This window comes from Megalobrama amblycephala, linkage group LG16, assembly GCF_018812025.1.
Source record: "Megalobrama amblycephala isolate DHTTF-2021 linkage group LG16, ASM1881202v1, whole genome shotgun sequence".
In the NCBI taxonomy this organism is placed as follows: domain Eukaryota; kingdom Metazoa; phylum Chordata; class Actinopteri; order Cypriniformes; family Xenocyprididae; genus Megalobrama; species Megalobrama amblycephala.
Window position 1 is genome coordinate 40,465,672 of NC_063059.1, and position 26,846 is coordinate 40,492,517.

At 37.0% G+C, this 26,846-nt stretch overlaps 1 protein-coding gene and 1 long non-coding RNA gene across 7 annotated transcripts in view; one reads left to right on the forward strand and one right to left on the reverse strand.

The window, feature by feature from the left end:
- The window catches only part of LOC125248773, a 21,142-nt gene extending 8,937 nt beyond the window's left edge, over positions 1 to 12,205 (forward strand). Inside the window, exons 2-3 of the long non-coding RNA XR_007180374.1 lie at positions 1,241 to 1,326; positions 12,092 to 12,205. This is a non-coding gene — a long non-coding RNA (uncharacterized LOC125248773). The remainder of the gene's footprint in view (positions 1 to 1,240; positions 1,327 to 12,091) is intronic.
- The window catches only part of gria4a (glutamate receptor, ionotropic, AMPA 4a), a 108,775-nt gene that overhangs the window by 11,916 nt on the left and 70,013 nt on the right, over positions 1 to 26,846 (reverse strand). For 5 of the 6 annotated variants that reach the window (XR_007180372.1, XM_048160884.1, XM_048160883.1 and 2 more), the window contains exons 12-13: positions 12,085 to 12,283; positions 6,017 to 6,264 (exon numbers count right to left, since the gene is read on the reverse strand). Coding sequence is in view for 4 of the 6 variants with exons in the window: in XM_048160884.1 (XP_048016841.1) it covers positions 6,017 to 6,264; positions 12,085 to 12,283 (447 nt within the window). In the remaining 2 variants the exon portion in view is untranslated. The remainder of the gene's footprint in view (positions 1 to 6,016; positions 6,265 to 12,084; positions 12,284 to 26,846) is intronic. The other variant, XR_007180373.1, reaches the window with a different exon arrangement.

Below are 26,846 nucleotides of genomic sequence, written 5' to 3' on the forward strand. Positions count from 1 at the left end.
ATCTATCTATCTATCTATCTATCTATCTATCTATCTATCTGTCTGTCTGTCATTCTATCTATCTATCTGACTGTCTGTCGTTCTATCTATCTATCTATCTATCTATCTATCTATCTATCTATCTGTCTGTCTGTCTGTTTGTCTGTCACTCAGTTGTTCTATTTACATCCATTCATCCATCCATCCATCCATCCAAAAGTGTTTGTGAGTAAATGGAGGTCATATGTTCATTTTAATCTATTAAAAGGCTTTTAAGCAGCAGTAGCAGCAGTGGGACTATATTTACTGCATCACACACACTCTCTCTCTCTCTCTCTCTCTCTCTCTCTCTCTCTCTCTCTCTCTTTCATCTTTATGCTCTTTTTCTTGCTTTTCCCCCTTTACTCTCAGCAACTCTGTTAATAGTAGATTGTGTGTATGTGTGCTGGTGTGGATCATTGTATTCCTTTTTCATTCTTCCCCTGGTGGCTAAACAATGCGCAAAATACAATCTGTATTCTCTGATGTTAGTCTTACATGGGCTGTCTTACAATTGTGACATTGCAATGCATTTATTCTGCTGTTTTTCATTAAAGAAAATTGAACAACGTCCAGCATTTTGTATCTGTGTTTGTCGTGTGAGTGCAAAGAAAATCAAAACTGACACATATTTTAAATTTAAATGTAGATCGAAGCAAATTGAGATTTCCAGTAGGATGATTTCAGAAACCCGGAGATGTCTTACTGACATCAGAGGGAATAAATGAGAGAGTGAGACAGATGTGAGAGAGACATCCTCAGTGATTCCACAAGCACGTCGCATTTGATGATGAAATGAGAAATACTGACAATGACATGAAACACTTTATGCCGCACGGTGAAAAAGTGCAATTGTTACCTAAAATGCAACCAATTTTACCATCACAATGTGATGTATTTATGATTTGTGAAACAAGAAAAAATGTAGAGAGGAACTTGATTTTATCCATAGTGAACTGATTTATATAACTGAAGAATAGGTTTGATTGTGTATTAAGAAAGTAAATAGTGTCAATTAAGATTTCATGTTGACTTTTGAGAAGTTACTTTTACCTTTCATTGGTGCAACATAATAGTTAATCATTGTTCTTTTGGATGTTACCATATGAAGACCACATGTTTTTGCATTGTACATACTGCATGCTTCATATGCTGTTTTTAAAAATAGCAGGCAGTGTGCAGTATATACTATGCAGTATTCACATGCACTTGTGTTTTTCAGCCCTATGTGGAGACTCATACCGCTCAGCGTCTATCTCATCTGTGTTAACTGTGCATCTCTGGGTGTGACGTCGCAGGTTTACAGAAGTAAGTTTTTAAAAACTCTTTTCAGATGGTGAACAGGTATATGTTAAAGTGCCCTTATTACGCTTTTTCGGATAAAACCTTTCATGCAGTAGCTGTGAATGTAAAATGTCTAAGATAAATGGAGTTATTTTCTCCCAAAAGAAAGAAGTTATTCTGAACTGCTGAAACGATTCGTCAGTAATTCCAGTCTCACTTCCTGCTCAACCTACCTAGGTTTGTAACTAATTTGCATAATGCCAGCCTGTTGTTTTCATTGGCTGCCGGTGAACGATGTCTACTTTGCCCCGCCCTCAAATGCTGTAGTTGTATCCGAGACTGGAAGAGTTTGGTTCATGTTGTTCTTATTGAGAAGACGCTATTTTCTGCTGCCAAAGCAAATCCACTTTGATGAGACTGATACGGTAGATCCGACGCCATCGTTACTGTTCATATCACTGTATCAAGTGCTGAGGAAGAGCTGAAATCCATATATGGAGATGGCAGTTTGATTTCCGACACGCGCTGTAAATGGTCGACCAATCACATCTGACATCAGAGCAGAGCAGATCAGGCTCTCAGAAAGGCGGGGTTTAGAGAGACCGAATCTTCAAACGAACCGTTTCAGACACTGTGAGAAAAGAGCTGATGCTGCAATGGATATTATGAGAAAATAAAAGTGTTTTTTGACCTTGGATGCATGTAAACCTGTTGTACGAGACCCCAAAACTAAATTAGGAGCCTTTAAATATAGCGTAACAAGGCACTTTAAAGGTTTAGTTCACCCAAAAATGAAAATTATGTCATTAATGACTCACCCTCATGTTGTTCCAAACCCGTAAGACCTTCGTTCATCTTCAGAACACGGTTTAAGATATTTTAGATTTAGTCCGAGAGCTTTCTGTCCCTCCATTGAAAATGTATGTACGGTATACTGTCCATGTCCAGAAAGGTAATAAAAACATCATCAAAGTAGTCCATGTGACATCAGTGGGTCAGTTAGAATTTGTTGAAGCATCGAAAATACATTTTGGTACAAAAATAACAAAAACTGCGACTTTATTCAGCATTGTCTTCTCTTCTGGAATCTTTTCCATTGAATTGATTCAATTGAATTGATTCCATTGAACTGATTCCATTGAATCCTTTCATCTGTCGGCGTTGGTAATGCACTTTTATGTCGCTGTGGTTGTTTTTGGTGATTAGGACATCCGCGACATGCACACTTACGCACCATTTTAAAAAATATAGCAATACCAAAATACAAACAATGTAGAATAGCTTGAATACAGCGTGCGTCTCCCTCAGACTGTAAACGAAGCTCAGGCGCACCAGATAACACGTCAGCAGCGTCACTGCGGAGTCGTGAACCACACTCCGGAGCAGAAGGGGGCGGTAATGCACCAATAAACTGGATGCCAACCGCCGTAAAACAGGAAAGAAGAAGAAGAAGAGGAGTCGTGAACGCGGATTGACAACAGACCCGGAAGAGAAGACAATGCTGAATATAGTCGTAGTTTTTGTTATTTTTGGACCAAAATGTATTTCCGATGCTTCAAAATGTTGCGGATGTCCTAATCGCCAAAAACAACCATGGCGACGTAAAAGTGTATTACCAACGCCGACAGATGAAAGGATTCAATGGAATCAATTCAATGGAATCAGTTCAATTGAATTAGTTCAATGGAATCAATTCAATGGAATCAATTCAATGGAAAGGATTCCGGAAGAGAAGACAATGCTGAATAAAGTCGTAGTTTTTGTTATTTTTGGACCAAAATGTATTTTCGATGCTTCAAAATGTCGTGGATGTCCTAATCACAAAAACAACCACGGCGACGTAAAAGTGCATTACCAACGCCGACAGATGAAAGGATTCAATGGAATCAGTTCAATGGAATCAATTCAATGGAATCAATTCAATGGAATCAATTCAATGGAAAGGATTCCGGAAGAGAAGACAATGCTGAATAAAGTCGTAGTTTTTGTTATTTTTGGACCAAAATGTATTTTCGATGCTTCAACAAATTCAAACTAACCCACTGATGTCACATGGACTACTTTGATGATGTTTTTATGACCTTTCTGGACATGGACAGTCTACCGTACATACATTTTCAATGGAGGGACAGAAAGCTCTCGGACTAAATCTAAAATATCTTAAACTGTGTTCTGAAGATGAATGTCTTACGGGTTTGGAATGACATGAGGGTGAGTCATTAATAACATAATTTTCATTTTTGGGTGAATTAACCCTTTAAAGGATTCGCCTAGAATATGTGATATTTCAGGACTGTGAGACAGCAGGTGTTGTCTTCCATTTTAGAGCGACACAAGCACTTACAGCACGGTGTCAGGCTCTGCTTTTTTGCTGTAGATGGAAGACGTCTGTAATCACTAGCAGCATGTTTATATCTGTCCTGGAGAGTTTAAACGGTTGGGGTCAGAGGTCACAGCGCTGACATCAGTTTGCTGAACTGGCTGATAACATCATAAGGAGGCTATCAGAGTAAAAAATGACCGGGTTCAGGTGGTCAGTAAAATCCTCTCAGGCAGAACTGAATCTCCACACCGGTCAAAAACTGACCACAGATCAGAAACACTCAATTGATAATTGATAATCATTTCAGGTTACGTACGTCATAACAGACCATTTTTATTCAACAGAGCAATCTATTTAAAGACAACATGAAACAACACATTTAACTTCCAAAAGACTATTTACTGTAAAATATTGCCTTATCCACTGGAATTTGATTGGATCGTTAATTACAATATTTTTCACCTACACACATTTACAAGATATATACATTTTCTGCATATATGTTTTCAGCATTGATAATAATCATAAATGTTTCTTGAGCAGCAAATCAGCATATCAGAATGATTTCTGAAGGATCATGTGACCCTGAAGACTGGAGTAATGATGCTGAAAATTCAGCTTTGATCACAATTATTACTATTAATTATTTTAAATTATAATAAGATCGACCCCAAACTTTTGAACGCTAATGTATAAAATAATGTGTAGTAATGCATAATATTTAATAATAAGACATTTATTTTTGGAAGTTAATTTTGATTTCATGTGGTCTTTAAGAATTTTAAGGAATTTTCACATCCAGAAGATGGCGTGGTGTGAAACGTGCTGATAGTTTATGCAGAAACAGTAAAACAGATGAGACATAATAGTTCATGATGGTGTTAGAGAAGAAATGAGCAAAATGAGACACGTCAGAGAGAAAAGGGTTGGAAGAGTTTACCTGAGCGCTGGTTCTGAGGAGGAAGAACAAAATTACACACACACACACTCTTACACACACACAGCACTGTCTGTGAGAGCTCAAACTGTGATATCTTGTGGGATACAGGAGCTTTTGTCTCTGAAAAAATTAATAAATAAAATGAAACGTTAACACTTTCTGAGCAAAATAAACTTTTTACTAGGTTTTGTCATTTTTTAAAAAAAGAGGTCATATCATATCCTTTTTTATTATTTCAGTTTTCTCCCTGAGATCCATTTATAAAGTTAGTAGAGTTTTTCTTTGAAGCAAAAACAGGAATTTTATAAAATTAAACAGGTTGTTTTTAGATCAGGAATCTTGTTTAATGCTGTAAAGCCTGACAATCTACTTTTTTAGTTTATTGAACATTCAGACAAAATGTAAAAAGAAACCAAAAAATAAAAAAAAGAGTTTGCATATGTGTTGTATTTGTTGAGTATCATATTGGATACATCAGGCTTTTACAGCTCCAAACTGAGCAAAATTACTCTATATTAGATGCTGATATTTATATGGACAAAAAATAAGATGAAATTCTGATGCTTGTAATGTAAATCCATGAGATCTTCATAGCAGACTAAAAATCATATAAATATCAGTCGTCGCTCTATATCTGCCAGTAATGTCTTACTAAGATGATTTTTAAATGCTCAGTTTTATGATCAAATCTCTGTCGTTTTAAAACATATAATGCAATACAATACAATGATGATTGAGAGATGAACAAATAAACCTTCCTCAAAAGCCTGATGATCATATTTGAGACTCACATTTGAATATGATTTTCCTAAAAAATGATGTATGAATAATAAAGTAAATTAAGTTGCTTTAGTCCAGTAAGTGTTCAGCTTGAACTTTTTCTTACATTTACATAAAAATCAGTAAAGATTTCACAGCAAAAAGAGGCATGAACCGCTTTATAATTATACTAAAAGGCCTTTTACTTGCTAAGAAAAGAAGTAGATAGTGTGCGACAGGTTTTACAGCAACGTTTTGAACATGTTTATCCTTAAAAATGTGCTTATCAACTATGATACAGCAGGCTTTATAGGGTTGAAATAAACTTCAGCCGCTCGTTTTAAGATTCTTCAGTATGTAGACAACAGATTTCTTAATACTCATTAAACTAATATCTTGGAAAATCACGAAATATTTGATTTCTCATGATATGATCCCTTTAAGTATTTTTTCAGTCCCTGACTTTGAGCCCCTCCTCTATTAGATTAAAAGCAGCACCTTTATATGTAACCACAAAACATCACTGCATCACAGAGAGTACTGAGTGTGACAACTGAGAGAAAGACAGAACAGGCAGAAGAAAAGAGAGAAAGACAGCAGGAAGGAGCAGAAACAGAGAGAGAAGCACAGCAGGGTAGGTGGAATACTATAACAGCTCTGTGATTGGTCGGTTGTTATAGAACTCCACCCACCTTAGCTGCGATCCTTTGGGCGTGGCCACGCCGTAGCCCTTGGAGTCCAGATTCCCTCCGACCTTCATGGTGTCGCAGGGCTTCCTCTGCTCCGTGTACTCGTTCATTGTGGACTCCAGCAGGAAGGCGTATTTCCCCTTGGACTTGCGCACGCGCGCCACGCCCTCCGCTGTCGTTTTGGTGAAGACGGTGGGCTCGGCCGACTTCATGTAACTCCACATTTTTTCGTACACCGCGATCTTTGACCTCTAGAGGGTGCAGGAGTAGTGAAAGACATCAAATCAGTCAACAAACATGGGTAGAAAACTAGATAAACTAGTCACTACTAGTAAAATGTCAACCTGAATATTTAAACAAAACATTAAGAATTAGATAATATACAGCTGGTCACTTTCACAAAATAAACCTCATTAAAAAAATGCTTTTATCATCCTGAAGGAGTTTATTTTGTGCAAATGATCGACTGACTGTATGTTTTCTAGCTCATTATGTGCATGTAATTAAATTAAAATGACATTTGAATATATTGTAAAATGTAATTTATTCCTGCGATCAAACTGAATTTTCAGCATCATTACTCCAGTCTTCAGTGTCACATGATCCTTCAGAAATCATTCTGATATGATGATTTGATGCTCAAGAAACATTTATGATTATTAACAGTGTTAAAAACAGTCATATTTCAGTGGAAACGGATACAGTTTATTTCTCAGGATTCTTTGATGAATAGAAACAGCATTTATTTGAAATAGAAATCTTTTGTAACATGTCTTTGCTGTCACTTTTGATCAATTTAATGTGTCCTTGCTAAATAAAAGTATTAAAGTGGACCTATTATGCCCCTTTTACAAGATGTAATATAAGTCTCTGGTGTCTCCAGAATGTGTGTGTGAAGTTTCAGCTCAAAATCCCCCACAGATCATTTATTATAGCTTGTCAAATTTGCCCCTATTTGGGTGTGAGCAAAAACACGCTGTTTTTGTGTGTGTCCCTTTAAATGCAAATGAGCTGCTGCTCCAGAAGAGGGCGGAGCTTTAACAGCTCAACAACAACAAAGCTGGAGAATCTCACGCAGCCAAAATGAGGATTGTCAGTAGGGCTGTTGCGATAACCGCAATATCGTAATACCGCGCTATTTACGAGCCAACCACAGAGGACTGCAAATACCGCAGCAACCGTGATATTTGCATGTGTTTTATTTTTTGAAAGGTATGTCCTTCTCGTTTTACGCTTCATGCATGTAGTTAATAATGTTAGCATAATGTGTACCATGGTGATTTGTACAGAGGCTCTGTAGATTTGCACTAAACAGACATTGAATGTGAGCAAGATCCACTGAGCGCGTGCAATTACCTGCGTCTGTCCTTCAGGCCGAGACATATATGCATGAAAAAAGGTTGTCATGTCCAAGGATAGAAATCTCTCCCTTAGCATCGACACATTACTGGTCAGCTGAGCCTTATAAAGTGGCGCGCACAGTTAAAATGATTTCAACAGCTTGTTTCATTGCATCGCTCGTTAAATGAATCAGCGTTTTTGAACGTGCAGTTGAATGAATTGTTTAAAGATTCAAAGACAGTCCCTTGCCGCCACCTTGTGGCGCAACAATGTAACTGCACTGACTGACAGCCTGTTTGGAACGCGCAGAGATGAGTAGTTCTGCTTATACTCATGAAATATCAGCAGAAAATCTCGTTTAGTCAGATTTGAGGATCGGAACTATACATATAACAATAGCCCTACGATCTTACTGTCAGGTTTATGTACTGTTATGTAGACCCTTATTTTGACATTCTATTCTGTTACCTACTTCCTGTTTCAACACTCTATTTAGTTTTGTTATTGAATATGACCATGTTACACAGATTATATAATAGGATTGTCAGTAACGGTGTTCAGCCTTACATTGTTCAAACCGGAGTCGACACTGATGGAGAGACTCAGGAAGAAGTTACAACTTTTAGACGTTTCTGAATGGTTAGTGGATAAATTGATGTAGTTGCTGTGGAGTTGATTCAACTCATCCACTAGCATGTGCCGTCATGTTCATCTTTTGTGTTGAATTGACCCTCGTTTGTGAAGCAGTCCGGCGTAAAATGACGGCATGACAACAACACTTGGCTACAACAACTCTTCCTCTTCTCTAAAGCAGCCCAACATGGCCCCGCCCACTTTGTTGTGTGTTCTCGGGGGCGGGGATTATGTAAATTTTAGGGTTAGTGATGTCACCAACCCGGAAAGAAGCACGTTGTAGTCCAGCCGTTTGTTGTAGTTCTTAAAAAGCAATTTCTGTAAAAGAAAATATCTCTCTTTGCATTGAACTTTGAGCGTCGTAACTTTGCAGATGTTGTTTATGCTCAAACAGCAACATTACACACTAACTAAAGTTAAAAAAGTCAAATCATAATCAACAACCCCTTTAGTTTATGTCAAAAAAACTTAGGAACGGTAGTGTACAATTAATTAATTTTGTGGTTACTGAAATGTTGTCAAACTAAAACTGTTGCAGTACATGCAGTGTATACTTCTTGTTTAGCACTGTGTAGTCAGCTCTGAAGTGTGCACTACTGAGATGGATGGGTGTAATATGGCTGAAAAGTGTGTTAGTCCTGTGAGATATCACGTTTGACGTGCTGGTGTCCCAGTGTGCCTTGTACTCCATCATGTGTGCCTCTTTCATACACAGGCTCAGTCACAGGCTCCAGTATGTGAGAGAAAGGCAGCGGACCGTGACGGACAGCCAGCCCATAATAATGTTTGTCACGTCCAGTCTGGAGCGAAGCGCTGTTGTGCCGTAACGCTCCAAAATAAAACATCACACACGCCCACGAATAAACAACACCCTCGACAAACCTGTGCTCAGACACAAACGCCCGACAACAAATGACAAACAAACTCACGCGTTAGTCCAAACACAACGGGACGACTGACATTTACTTATTCCCTGGGTTACTGATCAAATGCTTCTCGCCAGTATATCAGCGCCGCTCTGCAGAGGCAGTGAGACGGGCTGCCACAGTTACTGTGATGGGACGGATGAGACGGATTAGACTTTATACTGTCGCAAAATGTAAACTGTAGGCTATTAATCGCACAGCTCTATATAACTTTATCCGCATACATACAGTACAGTACACTCACATAGGGCGATGTATAGCAAATCACTGCTTGATTGCTTGTGTTGCTTTGAAACAATGTTTTGTGAATAGCACGGGGTCAAAGAGCATAAGGCATGAGACGGGTTGGAAAAGAGAATTAGGTGTCTGTTTTTTATGGCAGGTGAGACAGGTTAGTGCAGTTTGTGTGATAGATTGCCGCAAAGATAATGAGAAAATATGTTGGAGAGAGTGAGACAGGTTGGGGGAAACCGAATGGCAGTGAGACTGAGAAAATGAATGTTTTCCCATGTAGACGTGTAGCATCACACCATCTGTGTATGACAACAGGGAGACAGATACCGAGTGAGACGCATGCAGCGCTGCTCAGTTAATTAATGAACACACCATTCATTCGGCTCGCACAGATATTACCCGTCTCTCTCTCTATAACGATCCGTCTTTCTCCCTCTATCACTTTCTCTTTGCTCTCTGAGTAAATTGCTTCTTTAGCTCCTCTCCAGACGGCAGACAGTTTCTCTATGTAAATGTGAGCGCAGGTTTAGCTCTAATACTCTTTGGAGTCTGATTTAATTTCTGATCTATTACTGTGATGACTGAACTTTAATGTGCATATCAGCCTGGTCTGTCTGTATATATGAAGAGTTTGGTTCCAAAACACAATAACTCCATTTTGATTAATTTGAGTAAAAAGGTGTTTTGAAAAAGTGGCAAGATGAAACCCACTATTTTCTGTTTCAAACTTTCACATAGCATCTTTTGGTTATAAAAACATTAAAAATTCAAATCTTCATTTTGATTTTAAAAAGTTTATTATAAAAACGTATAATTTTTTCCCCAAAATGCAATAAATCCATGACACGTTTTTTCTTCAAAATACAATTAATCCATCAATATAAAAGTTATTTTTCAAATTTAAAATACAGAACAAAGTAAGTTGATTCACATATATGACAGAGTCTAAACTTTGCCAATATTTATCTTATATACAGGCATTTGACTAAAAATACATTCAGTCGTCGCTTCCAAAATGAATTCAACGGGTCATCTTGTTAATGTTATAAATTATTTGTCATTACCGATTAAAGAGTATCTGGCGCCACCGCATGGTTAAATAAACACATTTGCCGAGTACATCGGTATTAAAAACGGCTTTTTTAAAAAGCCTTCAATGTTTACAGTGGGTGGAATGGTGCGCTGTGATTGGTTGAGCGGATATATCGCGTTCTGCAGAGAAGGGAGACTGGCGTTTGTCGCGTTTTGGAAAGAAAGGGAGAAAACATGACAGAATAACACGACGAATATCGCATTTTGCGCAAAATTAATAAATGACTTTTCAATCGCGACCAGATACAATACTGATTTTGGTGGAAACTCGATTTTTTTGAAAATGGCGTTTATCGCGTTTTGGAACCAAACTCTTCATATATATATATATATATATATATATATATATATATATATATATATATATATATATATATATATATATTTATATGTATTAGAAGTTTAATAGTACATGTGTTCAGTACGAACGTCACGGTTCGGTTCACGCAGTCAGCAATGAATGTAGTCACGGATGATCCACACTCCATTCCAGAAGGGGGCGTGTGCGGTAATGCAACACTGTTTACTAACCGCCACACCAGGAAAAAGCACAGAAGAAGAAGAACAGATGATCTATGTATAGATATGTACGTGTATTCTCTCAACCAGTGTTTCAACCACGGAAAGACATCAACAAAACAGCTAGAGAATAATATCTCACGTAGCATTACATTTACCTCAGGCAAGTCATTTAGGGCCCTATTTTAACCCTTTAAGACCGGATGGAGCGTCGGCGCTCCCATTTGCGTGTCTCTCTTTAAGAGCCAATAAAAACTGAACCCATATAGGTAGCACAAAAATTCTTTTCGCATACAAAACCAGAGACTTCACACGTTCAGATCAAGCCTCCAATATGCTTCTGTTGCGTTGTTTTCTCCCTCTAATGAGTCTGAGTAATATGCGTTTACAACAAAAACAGCACAGCCGCTAACTGAATACAGATATGTAGATTTCACTTGCTCATAACTTCATGAAAAATGCACAGATCATAGAAAATGGCACTTCATTATTTAAAGCAGATTCTCATGACTAAAATGAACCCATAATATATTGCGTTGATCACAAGATATTACTCAGGGAATGATTTAACATACTTGGATAAAAACATATCTCTCATCTTTCCGGGATGCATTGTGTATCCAATGTTCCCGGACCCACCCATGTTTGTTTTCCAACGTGGAATAACACAAAATAGATATCATCTAAAAGCTTTTTAATGCATCTAACCATTTTGAAAAACTCTTAACGAGTGCTGAGAAGAAGTGTCTCTAAACCAGAGTTTACCGCCAATGGGCGCCATCTGGCTGCGAAAAAAATGAATAACAATTTATTCAACTATACTTTATGCTATCACCACAAAATTTGAACCAGATGCAGCTCACATGTAGGAAAGCATGACCAAAACATTTTTAAAATGTTTAATCATTCTAATATTCTGATTTGCTGCTCAAGAAACTTTTCTGATTATTATCAATGTATTATCAACATATTTTTGTGGAAACCACAACATTTTGTTTTTCAGGATTCTTTGATGAATAGACCAGCATTTATTTAAATTAAATCTTTTGTAACATTATAGATGTCTTTACTGTCACTTTTAATCAATTGAATGCATCCCTGCTGAATAAAAGTATTAATTTCTGTCAAAAGAAAATCCCATTTATAGAATATGTGGTCATTACCATGCACTGCCCTTTATATTAACTCCTGCATCAAGATACTATAGTATATACTATATATAATATATATATATATTGTCATACCACCCTGCCCTAGAATGAATCATCAATCTAAATGCTGATGTAAATCTAAAGTGTTAATCAAGTGTTAATATTGTTCTCTCACCCTAAAGAACTCTTTGGTGGAACCGGAATCAAGAGTCCCGTAGGCGATTTCCGTCTGTTTGGCGAGGTCCTCTGCGCTCTCGATTGGCGACACCATTCTCTCCACGGTGAGGAAGGCGGCCAGGTTTGCCGTGTAGGAGGAAATGATGATAAGAGTGAAGAACCACCAAACTCCTCCAACTATACGCCCAGACAGAGACCTGAGACATAGACAGACACAGAGAAAATGAAGCCCAGAGAATGTACAATTAAACAACTTCACTTTTAAAATCACAACACAAGCATTTAAGCATAAGCCTGTAACATGACTGCTAGTGTAGATGTAGAGTAAATGAAATGGATTTGATAATGTTCAATTTTAGCTTGTGAATCTGACATGCCTGCATCTGATTACTCTGTTTGTTCTGAAGACAATATTCACATTATGCAGCATGAAATTTCTCATCTATAATCTGCGGTTTCCATTTGTTGACACACAATCGTCAATTCAGAACAGGCACAGAGATTGATTGCACCAATACACATTTATTTAGAGCGTTCTCGTATCAGTCGGTCCTAAAAAATACATGCACACAGCATCAGGAGAGCTTTTGCAACTCTGCAGAAGACTGACATATTACAGGCCTTGTTTGGAGACAATTAAGCTCGACGAGCTTCTATTATTTCCCTCTTTAAAGATGCATTTTGTACACTGTAAAAAAAGATTTATTAAGTTTATTGGAGTATGTTTTACAAGAAAATACCATTTCAGTCGTTCCAGCAATTCCTGAGTGAAAACAGTTTCAAAGTAAATCTACACCATGTTTTTCAGTGCACAAATAAGTAAATTGTAAATGAGATATATGTTTGATTTCATTTTGCACATTTTTCTTTGTTATTTTAGACTTTGAAACAATCTCTGGTCTTACTTCACAAGATTACATTACTTCAGAAATGACTTTACACTATTTCAAGAAGTGACAGAACACTCATTATAAGCTTATAAGACTGCGGCAGTGCGCCTGTGAGACCTGCAGTAAATCCAGAAGAAATTACATTCTTCAAAAAGAATCCAAGATCTCATTAAAAATGCGTCATTCTCTCACTTCAGACTAATCTACTGAACACACCACAAGCTACACTGACCTGGGTTCATCAATAAGAATGGCAGAACGCGCAGATACGTTCAAAAGCCGTGGTAAAATTTAATTACCCTAAAATACCAAGGAAATGCATTTTATATGGCAGTGCGCTGCAGGGAACGGAACGCTTTCTTCACAGAAGCTGTGATCATAATAAACTCTTAAAATGTCTATAGAATTGTCAAGCCAAACTAAGCCATTTCTCATTGTTCCTCTCAGTAGAAAACAAAACCATCTCTAACACTATACCTCACATCACAACAAAAATCTTGAAAAAAATTAATAAAATGGAAAATGAGACTATAAATAAATAAACAAGCAAACATCAACTCTGTCAGCTGTTTTCTGTATTGAAATTAACCATGCAGGAAGAATTTATTGATTTCTGTTTACACATTGTATACAGTGCTCAGCGTAAATGAGTACACCCCCTTTGAAAAGTAACATTTTAAACAATATCTCAATGAACACAAAAACAATTTCCAAAATGTTGACAAGACTAAGTTTAATATAACATCTGTTTAACTTATAACATGAAAGTAAGGTTAATAATATAACTTAGAGAACAAACATTTTTTTCAGTTTCACTCAAATTAGGGTGAAGCAAAAATTTGACTGAAAGTCTCTGGAGCAAAGCTAAATTTTAGACTACAAATGTCTAATTTATCAAGAATTCAACCACAGGTGAGTCTGATTACTCATTACACAGGTGTCCAGCAGACAGTTGACTATAAAAGGGTGTTAAAACCCCATTTCTTACTGTCAGCAATGGCACCACATGGAAGAGAAATGTCACAAGAACTGAGAAAGAAAATAATTTCTTTACACCAGAAAGGTGAAGGCTACAAGAAGATACTTATCAGTCAGAATACTGTAGCAAAAGTGGTACAAAAATTTTAAAAAGATGGAACTGCAACCATCTCACAGAGACGTCCAGGTCGTCCACGGAAGTTAACACCTCGACAGGAGCGTCTTCTGATGAGAAGGGTTGAAGAAAATCGGCATGCAAGTTCACTGCAGTTATCTAAAGAAGTAGAAAGCCAAACTGGAGGGACTATTTCCTGTGACACAATACGGCGTACACTGCAGAGGAATGGCATGCATGGGTGCCGTCCATGAAAGAAGCCTCTCCTAAAGCCCAGGCACAAAAAAGCCTGCCTAGAGTTTGCCAGGGCCCATGCTGACAAAGATGAAGACTACTGGGACTCTATACTCTGGAGTGATGAGACCAAGATAAATGTTTTTGGAACTGATGGCTTCAAAACTGTATGGCGTCGCAAAGGTGAGGAATACAAAGAAAAATGCATGGTGCCTACAGTGAAACATGGTGGTGTCAGTGTCCTTATGTGGGGCTGCATGAGTGCTGCTGGTGTCGGGGAGCAGCATTTCATTGATGGCATCATGAATTCACACATGTACTGCTCTATACTGAAAGAGAAGATGCTACCATCACTCCGTGCCCTTGGTCGTCGTGCACTTTTCCAACATGACAATGATCCTAAACACACATCTAAGGCCACTGTTGGATTTCTGAAGAAGAATAGGGTGAAAGTGATTCAGTGGCTCCTGATCTGAACCCAATCGAACACCTGTGGGGAATATGGGAAGTTGAGCATCACTCTCCATCCAGCATCCAGTCTCTAAAAGAGGTCATTCTTGAAGAATGGAAAAAGATAGATGTTGCAAAATGTCGCCAACTTGTTCATTGCATGCCTAGAAGACTTGGTGCTGTCATTAAAAATCATGGAGGCCATACAAAGTACTAGATGTAGTAGTTTTTGTTGTAGGGTGTCTTCATGGACTTTGGAAATTGTTTTTGTGTTCAATGAGATATTGTTTAAAATGTTACTTTTCAAAGGGGGTGTACTCATTTACGCTGAGCACTGTATATGCTATTATTTAAAAGTCAATTTAGTTTTTTATTTGTATAAAGCTCTGCCTTTTCACAATACGTAATGTGTTAAGTAAGCAATAAGGTACGAGAGGCTGTGCTGTATCGTGAATAAGTCACGGCTGAAGGGTGTCATTCACGATACAGCACTAGCCGCGAGTACCTTATTGCTTTTATAAAAGAGTTACCACACAATACAAATATTAAAGCCTAAAATATGTATCAATGCAACATTCATGTAGTAAACTTTCACTAAAAGCCTTTCTTCCGCCAGAAAAAATAGTCCCTGACCGTGAACAGCAACAGAAGTTACATTATTACGCCATTACATGGCAGCAAAGACTGTCTTTATGAGTGTGTCGGTCAGTATCGAAGACTTTTTTTTCTTACCAGTGTGAAAGAGACTCAAAATACTCTGTTAATGTTGCACATACAATTAAGAGTTATACACCATTTTAATCTGTGGAATATCTTCTTTTATTTGTATACACTCAGAGTAAAAATAAAATGTTGTGCTTTTTGTAAAATAAAGAAAACTAACATGATGCGTGATCTCTCCTTTCCCTCTGAAGGAAGTCCAATCTGATAGTTCTCAGAAAATGAACTGTAACTTAGTGAATACTAATCACAAAAAAATTACACTTATGTCTAAAAAAACGTTGAAATGTCAGGTTTTAAATCGTGTAAGCCAAATCGAAAACAAACATTCTGTGTTTATGTAATCTGTATGAAAAGAGAGCCATGTCAGAAATCCGTGATTCAGCTCATTATCCGCTAATGCGGCCACGCCCACGGAGGGAGCGCTATTCAGACGCAAATTAAGTCAATACATGCATACATCGTCTCAATCGTGTATTTATTGTCTTGAAAAGTGTTTTGAATAGCCATAGTTAGCGATCTCTGTCCTCTGTTAGTTCGGTTAGTTCCTGGATTGCCTATTCTTCTTTAGTGCTCAGGCATTTGTGGACTAAAGGTGTACAGAGCGCCCTCCGGCTGCAAGTATGAATGAAAACACAGTATCCAGCACTCATAGTAATGACAATAAATCCTGAATAAATATTACTCTTCTGTATAGAAAATTGACATAAACATGATGATCCATCAATATTTCTCCAAATGTGCATGCTTTTAAGCTAAAAGCCTATATGAAATGCCATAGAGGTAACATAATTGTTCAGACACTTTGCATCACAGAAATACATTATATTTTAAAGAATATAATAGAATACCATTATTTTAAATTGTAATAATATTTCACAGTATTGCTGTTTTTTCTGTATGTTTGATTTACACCATGATGAGATTTGAATCATGATTACAGAGGGTTTTTTCACAGCCTACCTGACTGAAAGGCCTCATTAATATGCAAGTCATTTCAGGTCATTATTATGTGATTCTTTTGTCTTCTCAGGTGAGAATCACCCATTATTCATGATGATTCACGCCTCCACACATACTGTGTACAGGCAGCATCATTTTTACCTCATTTTGAAGCAAAAACTCTAGTCTACAACCTCAAATACCCAGAAGTCTTGTGAACAAAGATTTAATATATATTTTTTGGCTTTATTTCAGTGACTTAAGTTTTTTGTTTTTTCACGCATAAACGTTATTCCTTCCTCACATATTATTGTAGCCTAGTTTGTGCTGAATACAGTGTAATGACACTTTTTCCATTAATATGTTTATGAACAACTGAAAAAAGCACAAATGTCAGGGCATGTCAAAACTTCTCCAGGGTCCCAAAAATCCTCAGACCCCTGAGGGTTAAAAAGACTGAATTGTTGTGAACACGAAACAAGATGCAACTGACAAATGCTTTGACTAGCGCTGTCAGTCACGGGAAAACCCCTTAACTGTTAAAAGGACAAGATATCACAGCTGACATTTAACCAGATTTTTTTAAGTAGATAGCACCAGCACGGATCTAAGATTCCAACTGCTCCTTCTTCCTGGACTTATAGAGCAAACAGTACAGCTGCTCTAATGAGATATTATATAGGAGATTTTCCTATTAAATTCTGCCCATGCCTTAAGTGTTTTTGGTTTGGCTTTATTAATTCTCGCATTCTAACAATACAATATGTTTGAGTTCTATAAGCCACATTTTAAATGCTGGTGATGTGGGTTCATGCCAGATGACAATTATATCATGGATTTGTGATTTACCGGTTGTCAGTGAAGACAAAAATGTGACGTAAACTTTTCCTTTTTATGCGTGATTACGTAATACTTGATGCAGAAGCAGACAATAAACAGTAGGTTCCTGGAAAAGTGCACTATATACTACTACTTATATACTTTTATAAATTTAGGAAATGTTTGACTTAAAGGGATAGTTCACCAAATTAAAATTCTGTCATTTACTCACTCTCAAGTTCTAAACTTTCATGAAGTTCTTTCTTCTGTTGAACACAAAGGAAGATATTTTGAAGAATGTTACCAAACAGTTGCTGGTTCCCATTGACTTCCATAGTATGTCAACAATATCAACACAAGGAAGAAATTCATACAGGTTTAGAACAACTGAATAAATAATGACAGCATTTTTAAGTGAACTATCCCTTTAAGGCCTGGCTGAAGAAAGTGCTTCCATCCACATCCATCCATCATAAACATACTGCATGGCTCCGGGGGGCGTTAATAAAAGCCTTCTGAAGCAAAGCGATGCATTTCCAGTTGGCGGAAAACATGGAAGCCAGCAAAACGAACAAGGTCAGAGATGGCAGATTCTACTCGATCTAAAAAGCCTCGGCATCTAAAAATCTCTATAAATGAGAGCATATTAAAATGCGGATAAATCAACTCATCAAGCCTCCTTCCATTGTCAAGACTCAATTGCGCTCATTCCTGTTGCGTGTCCTCAATCTGGCAATCCCAGCGAGTGTAGAGTCTGAGGAGGAGGGGGCGGGGGAAACAACTCTCTCTAATATTTTGAATCTGGGCTGCAGTACCTATTTCAACCACTAGCTGTCAATATTACATACTGCACCTTTAAGTCCAAAATCACCTTGATGATGCTTACTGTATACAGGCACACAGATGTAAATGTGACAGTCATTGTTGGTTTGAATGCATCTTTACACTGATAGAATGTTAGTACTGAAAATGTAACTGCAAGCGATGGATGTCATAATGTTTGCTTTAACTTCTGATGTCATCTGGCTTCATTTTCTCTGACTTTCTACTGCCCTTTGGATCAACTTTAACACTGGAGCTGTCTAGTCATGATTTCAATTTATAGCCCAGCTCAGCATGCCATGTGTATTCAAGGCATATGTTTGTGTTGTGTGTAGCTCGTATTGTCATTGCTCTGCTCAAAAAATGAATTTTAAATGGAGACAGTTCCAGCGCAGCAGAGACAGAGAGAGATTGGGGGGAGTAGAGCGAGAGCAAGAGCAAGACATTGACCCTATCTAAAGTGTCATGTCCTCAGAGAATACCTGTACTGATGAGAGAGCAAAATCATGCCTTTAAAGGACAAATCTCTAGACTGCCCCCCCTCTCTCTCTCTTAGGATGGGTTGAGAGGCTGCTGGATGAGGTGATAATACAGTCCTTTTGATGCCTGTGTGTGATTGTGTTTATTTATGAGCATCTCCAGCGCTGCTGAGCGTGTGCCATCACCATGGCGATGATGTATAGTTTGCGTTGTTTTAGTATCACTGAAGGAATTTATGCAAATTAGGTGATGGTGCAGGATAGATTTATTGGGCCGCAGTTCTGAGCACTAGGTGGTTGAGCAGACTAGTGCAATACGGCACACTGGGAATGTTCCTGAATCGGCTTGTTAATATTCCGAAAGTGCGCCATAACACTCGAAAAATATTTAGGCCTGAATTTACGATTTATATATTTGAGTTGCAAATAAAATTGTCATGCATTTGAATTACACAGTTTTATCATAAATTAATGAATTTAATGTGATGCATTCTTGTCAGTCTGAATATGTTTTGAATGCACAATTATGTATTTATCATCAATAATAAAATTTCTTTCCATCTCACATATTTTAATTAATTGAATATTGCTTGTTGCACACAGCTAGCCATATTTTAACCATGCATGAATTTTGAAAATATGATGATTTAAATAAAAATAAACAGATGCAAATAGTTAATATACTATGCCATGATTTGAGTGCAGAATTCTTACCTGTTTCATTTATGTATGACTGACAAAAATGCATCACATTAAGTTTATTAGTTTGTTTGTGATAAAACCATAATCCAAATACATGGAAATTTTATATGCAATTTAAATACATAATTATATAATTACATTTAGGCCTAAATATGCACCGTTATCTCCATAAATTGATGAATTACCGCTGCCATTATCACTAAAAATGTTTCTTTTAAATAAAATTTCCACAAAAGTTATTACATTTAGTCTGTACTGCATCATTAGTTGTTATGATATTGTGTATTTAAATTAATATGGATAGAATCCTGCATTGTTAGTAGACCTTACAATACTTAAATATGCATGTTTACATTGTTAAAGAGTATTATGCAATAAATTGGGTAATGATTGTGTGATTTAATGCATTATATAATTTAAATGAATGGCCATGAATAGGCAAATATTTTATTATTTTTATTAAAAAAATAATAACTGATAGAAAAAAAGGGTTTCTAGAGGTATGATTCTCGCTTGGGGTGTGAGAGGTCCAGGGTTAAAATCCCGGACGAGCCCCCAATTTATGTTAAGCTCCAGTCTAGTAATAGCATGGAGTAACATAAATGAGGAACATAAGAAAAGCATGGGTTTTACTTTATTTATTTTTTTACTTTTACAGGCCAGTACACAAGCTTTGGATTTGGGTATTTGCCAAAATAACAAATAGAAACAGAAACTATCTGTTATTTTAAACTCTTCCATATTAGGGCTGCACGATATTGCAAAAAAACTGACATTGCGATATTTTGTTTTTCTGCGATATATACTGCGAAATGAAATGAATTCACCAGATTACTTCAATAGCTCTATTTGGAAAGAATTAATAATTCTATAATGATTGGAGTGATTTAAATTACAGTGCTTTATATTTTTCAGGTAAGTATTCAGGTACAGAAAATGAATAATCAAATGTAAAATAACACTGCATAGTCTTCACTATATAAATTGAATATAATTAATCTGTGTTAAAGCTGCAAAAGTGATTTTCTTTTTGTATTTTGTTGTTTGTTAACATTCATGACACAGAAAGCAGCAAGAATATTAGCCCGCTGTCACTTTAAGACCGAATGCGCAGATCCATTATGATACACATCCATTTTCTTTGTTTGTGTTACCTAAGCCATAAGCAACTGTGTTTACAACTTTTGTATACTCGCAGAGATGGACATTTTGACATAATTCTCAGTGTATGTGTCTGTTCAAGCACAAATAGACACGGAAGTGAACAGAATTTGTTGTTCACAACTGACAGGACCTAAAACACGTGCAAATGATGAACTTTCTTTCTATTATGGTTAAACTTTGCAATAAATCCAAGTCATGTGCATCATGTGCGTTTCAAAACGTGGTGCCTGGTCTGTACAGATTAATGATCCCTATACTAGGCATTGCACTTCCTGCGATGTGACTATAATCACGGATGTGCACGTCGCGATATCGATGCTAAAACGATACATTGTGCAGCCCTATACCACAGCCTAACAAAGTAAGAAATAAAACATTCCACTTCTCTTACTCCCTCTGTAATTCAAACCAGGAGAAAATATACTTCTAAAAATAATAGGCACCAATCTCCTTCAAAATAATGGCATTACTCTATTTACAGATTGCCTTTTAATACAGACACCATAGGAACAACACTTGCAACAATAACAAAAGAAAAGATGAAGGGAAAAAGCAATAGGAAGAATGGTAAGCATGAGTACCAGGCTACATCATTTCTTCTCATATTATATGTTATGTTGCCTTGCCTTATTTTATTATATACTGTATGCAAAATCTACTGCCACTTGTTCATGAATCTGTTTGTGTTTTGTACAACCAGATCAGTGGACAACTTTTCATCACCACATTCAGTTCAGACCGCGAGCTCACATTCACAACTCGGATAAAATATGATTTCTTCTGTCGTCGCGCTGTGGATTCAGGAAGCGTTTCTCTAAAATCAATCCTGCTGAGGCAGACAGAGAATGAAAGACTGAAGTGTTGTAACAGAGAGATATGAAAGACAAGCTGAGTTTGATAACAGTGCAGGAGACGAAGAACAAAAGAATATGAAACGAACAAAAGATAGAGAGACGTGCCCAGCAGAATGGATCCGTGTGTGTGTGTGTGTGTGAGATGCGTCCTGACAGGTGTGTAACCTTCGTGCTAATGTGTGGTCGCTCGTCCTTCTCTGCTTAACAGAAGCCGATGGTGACGTGACTGGAAGTGCAGATGATTTAGTGCGCTGAACACACGCATGCAGCGCATTTCCACCTGCCATTTTTCATAATCGACTAGTTTTAGTTTGTATGTTTATACGTACTAAAAAAGTGTATGTACTAGAAGAACTATTAAATATTATAATAAACACACGCACAAGCCATCAGGCATTTAAAGAGTATAAAGGATTAAAAGCACATTATATTTTGGGAGTTGATTGTGTTTTAATGCATTTTATTATTTAAATGTATAATGTGAATTTTATTTTTTATTTTTTACAAAACAAACTGATAAACTATTGATTTTGCTTCCAGTGTTTTGAGTAAAAAATGTAATCAAACATATTTTATACATACATTTTGAGCAAAATATTATTAAATAATGTTGAAATTTTAAAAAAAAAATCCATTACTTGAAATAAAATATACTTTAATGTAAATAAAATAAAATATTAAAAATTAAACTTATTTTAATATTTTAGTTTTAGTTAACTATAACAACTAAAATATTTGTGTGTATGTGTATGCATGTATGTGTGTGTGTGTGTGTGTGTGTGTGTGTGTGTGTGTGTACACATACATATATAGGCTTTGTATTTTTGTTTGTTCTCTTTTGTTGTTGATGTCTTCTTATTGTAATAAAACAGAAGGTAAACAGGGTTAATAATAGTGATTTCAATATCGCAAAAAAAAAGCTCTCTCATCATCAGACAATACCAGCGAACAGCAGATTATATTTGAAAGAAATACACTTGTGTATGTAATGCATTATAGAGATATTTATATTGCATTATACATTGTATTATAACTTTTGCAGTTTAACATCATAGCTATAGTTATTATATTTTGCATTTAATATGGCTAAAATGCTTTTTTGGCCAATCAGCATCCAGAACTATTATAATTATAGAAGACATTACAATACTTAAATATTCATGTTCACATTTTTAAAGAATGCATTAAAAACATAAACACATTATATTGTGCTTTGACTGTTTAATGCATTTTATTATTTAAATAATAAATAAGTATATAATTTTTACAAAACAAAAATAAAAATGTCATTTTTGTCAACAGAATATTTTCTGTATGTTTTAAGTAAAAAATGCAATCAAACAAACATATTTTATATCTCACTTGCAATGATTAAATTGAATCAGCCATATTGAGATTTTCCAACCATTTAAAAATCTTATTGGTTTACCACTATATATAATACGTAAAGAATTTGACTATAATGCATTAGAGGCTTCAAATAAAGTGTGTTATTGAAAGGATTTTTTTTTTTTTAAAACCAAGGCAAAAATATTTCATTTGTTCAAGAAGAGGTATGTAATTCTCTCTCTGTCTGCCTGACTGACAGCCTAATTCAAGCTCCAGCGGGAGATATTGATGGAATGTCCTGATGTCAGTGAAGAGAACATGAGCGAGAGACAGAGAGAGAGGCAGAAACCAAGAGCAAACGAAATTGAAGGACAAATGGTCCTGCGTCTTTGCATGTTCGCTCACCCCATGTGAGACTTGATAATGGAGAATCAATTTGCTGCAGCTGCTATTTACACAAAGACACAGTCTCTTGATTGTTTTGTGGACATCTGTGTAAAATTACACTTACAAAATGTGTGTGTGTGTGTGTGTTCAGTGAGACTTAGATAACATGAAACAGTATTTACAATGCATTTTTATATTTTAAGTAATGCATATATGCTGTAGATAGAGTTGTTGATGTTTTCTTATAGTAATAGGTAAATGGGGTTAATAACAGTGATTTCAAGTTGAATTTAACTTTTATAGTGCCACAGCATATTCATTCATTTAAATGATGGAAATCGACAGTACATTCGTTTAAAAATAGCTCCATCCCTCTGTATGTTTCATGGGTAATGTATGAGAAAGAAGAAGAAAGAGTCCAATAAAAAGTGTGTGTGTGTGTGTTAGTGTACTAAAAGAGTCTCTGTGTAGAAGTGCGGATCAGTAATGTCCTTTAATGCACAGAGCTGCTGACCAGGCTAATGCTAATGCCAGTGCCACGTTTCTGAGGATCTGAACGCTTCTGACACCATTAACCTCTCAGAAATACCCTCGACAGCAGGCTGGTTATCTGTGTGTGCTCTGCAGGTGAAAACAGCCTTTGAAAGCAGCGCCGTTTGGCAGGAACGGTGTAATTTTTGTAGCTACGGGTAATGCTGCGAGCTCCCAGACACAAGTTCAAGTCCTGCGTTACAACACACACGAGCCATGATAGTGCACCGTAAATGTTTCATAAGAAAAGGTGTGAAAGTGTTGTTATAGTAGAACAACGGTAAGATCACATTCACAACTTCACCCACTCGTCACTCTTGCTCTGTTTCTGTTTTTTTTGGGCAGACTTTTAATTTGTGCAGTTCAGTGGCCTCGCCTTCCCCGGACCCCGGACATCAATTTTTCATCGTGCCGCATTCTCCAGCTATCAATAATAAAATGCTATATTCTTATAAATATTCTAAAAATAAAGTGTGATTTTTCTGCCATGCAGCTGCAGGGATGAAAGTTTAATGTTTGTCTTGAAGGAAGCGGGGACGGTGAGCCTGCGGTTTCTTCCTGGATGCGGACGGTAAAGTCCAACTTTAATTTTGTGCCTCGGCTTCTGGGAAGCCCTTAGGTCAGCGCAGACAAAAGCACAGGAATTATCCGCTTTCCACTTCAGACGAATTTTCCATCATTTATGAAACAACGCTTTCCCGCCATTGACGAAGTTTTCCGTAATTTATGAAACAGCGCTTTCCCGCCACTGACAGAATTTTCCATCATTTATGAGCCAATGCTTTCCCGCCATTGACGTAATATCATTTATGAAACAACGCTTTGCCGTGTAATTTATGCATTCCCGCCACTAGAATTTTCCATCATTTAGACGCTTTCCCGCCATGAAATTTTCCGTAATTTATATTGGAGCTTTTCATGTAATTTTCCATCATTTATGTGTTGGCAAACCTGACCTTTAACTCTTTCCCATTGACGCTATTGATGGAATGAAACAGCGCTTTCCGAATTTTCCATCATTTATGAAACACGCTTTCCCGCCATTGACGAAATTTTCCGTAATTTATGAAACAGCGCTTTCCCGCCATGAATTTTCCACATTTATGAGCGCTTATTTTCCCTGCCATTGATGGTATTTTCTGAATTTTCCATCATTTATCATTCATGTAATTTTCCATCATTTAGACAACGCTTTCCTGCCATTGAAATTTTCCATCATTTATGAAACAACGCTTTCCCGCCATTGACGAAATTTTCCGTAATTTATGAAACATTTCCATTGACGTAATTTTCCATCATTTAGAAACAACGCTTTCCCCCGAAATTTTCCCAGCGCTTTGACGGAATTTTCCATCATTTAGACGCTTTCCCGCCAACGAAATTTTCCATCATTTATGAAACAACGCTTTCCCGCCATTGATGAAATTTTCCGTAATTTAAGCGCTTTCCCGCCGAATTTTCCATCATTTATGAAACAACGCTTTCCCGCCATTGACGAAATTTTCGTAATTTATAAACAGCGCTTTCCCGCCATGACGGAATTTTCCATCATTTATGACAATGCTTTCCCGCCATTGACGTAATTTTCCATCATTTATGAAACAACGCTTTCCCGCCATTGATGAAATTTTCCGTAATTTTGAAACAGCGCTTTCCCGCCACCATCAATTATGAAAGCGCTTTCCCGCCAACGAATTTTCAATCTTTTCATGCTTTCCCGCCATTCATTTACATTTATGAAACAACGCTTTCCCGAAATTTTCCGTAATTTATGAAACATTGACGAAATTTTCCATCATTTATGAGCCAATGCTTTCCCGCCATTGATGAAATTTTCCTTAATTTATGAAACAGCGCTTTCCCGCCACTGACGGAATTTTCCATCATTTATGAGCCAATGCTTTCCCGCCATTGATGAAATTTTCCTTAATTTATGAAACAGCGCTTTCCCGCCACTGACGGAATTTTCCGTAATTTATGAAACAGCGCTTTCCCGCCACTGACGGAATTTTCAATCATTTATGAGCCAATGCTTTCCCGCCATTGACGTAATTTTCCATCATTTATGAAACAACGCTTTCCCGCCATTGACGTAATTTTCCGTAATTTATGAAACAGCGCTTTCCCGCCACTGACGGAATTTTCCATCATTTATGAGCCAATGCTTTCCCGCCATTGACAGAATTTTCTGTCATTAATGAAACAACACTTTCCTTGACGTAATTTTCTGTCATTAATGAAACAACACTTTCCTGGCATTGGCGTAATTTTCCATCAATTATGAAATAACGCCTTTGCGTCAATTTTTTAAACAACGCTTTCCCGCCATTGACTGAATTTTCCGTAATTTATGAAACAACACTTTCCCGCCACTGACAGAATTTTCCATCATTTATGAGCCAATGCTTTCCCGCCATTGACGAAATTTTCCGTAATTTATGAAACAGCGCTTTCCCGCCACTGACGGAATTTTCCATCATTTATAAGCCAATGCTTTCCCGCCATTGACGGAATTTTCCGTCATTTATGAAACAACGCTTTCCCGCCATTGACGTAATTTTCCGTCATTTATGAAACAACGCTTTCCCGCCATTGACGTAATTTTCCGTCATTTATGAAACACCGCTTTTCCGCCATTGACGAAATTTTCCGTAATTTATGAAACAGCGCTTTCCCGCCTTAGATGGAATTTTCCGTCATTTATTAAACAACACTTTCTCACCAGAGATGGAATTTTCTGGCTTTCCATGTTTTATGTAAAGGTTTTTCATGTTTTGGTAGGGGGTACTATTACGTAACTTCTGAAAGAATAGAGAACCTCTGAATCAAAACACAGGCAAAAAAAGAGCATAAACAAGTGATAAAAGCATTGCTTCATGCACATGTTGTAGAAAAAAACGTGATCTGATTTTTTTCAGCTTTTTGTTCAACATTTCTTTTTTAATGAAACTTACCCACATTCAACACACCGATAGTGCGTGTCGCGTCACTGTACTGTTAGTTGCTAGTAGCTGATTATGTTCAACTGTATCAGCAGGAGCATCACTCAACATCTACATTACTCACTGTTTACAAAGAGCAGATGAGGCCATTAACCCAGCTGAGACGGTGGGGCTGTTACGTTCACTCGCTGACAGACACGATCACACACTCCATCCCTTGACAGTTTTATGAGCACTTAGGCAAACGCCTGAAAATTCTGTGAAAAATTGCAGTTAATGGGCCACTACTTCAGAAAGCTCTACATGAAGCATATGAGCTTGATTTCGAAGCTGTTTTTGACTACATTTCATGTTTTCCAGATCTCCTTCAGTTCTCACCCTGAGCACACCGGACGTGATTCA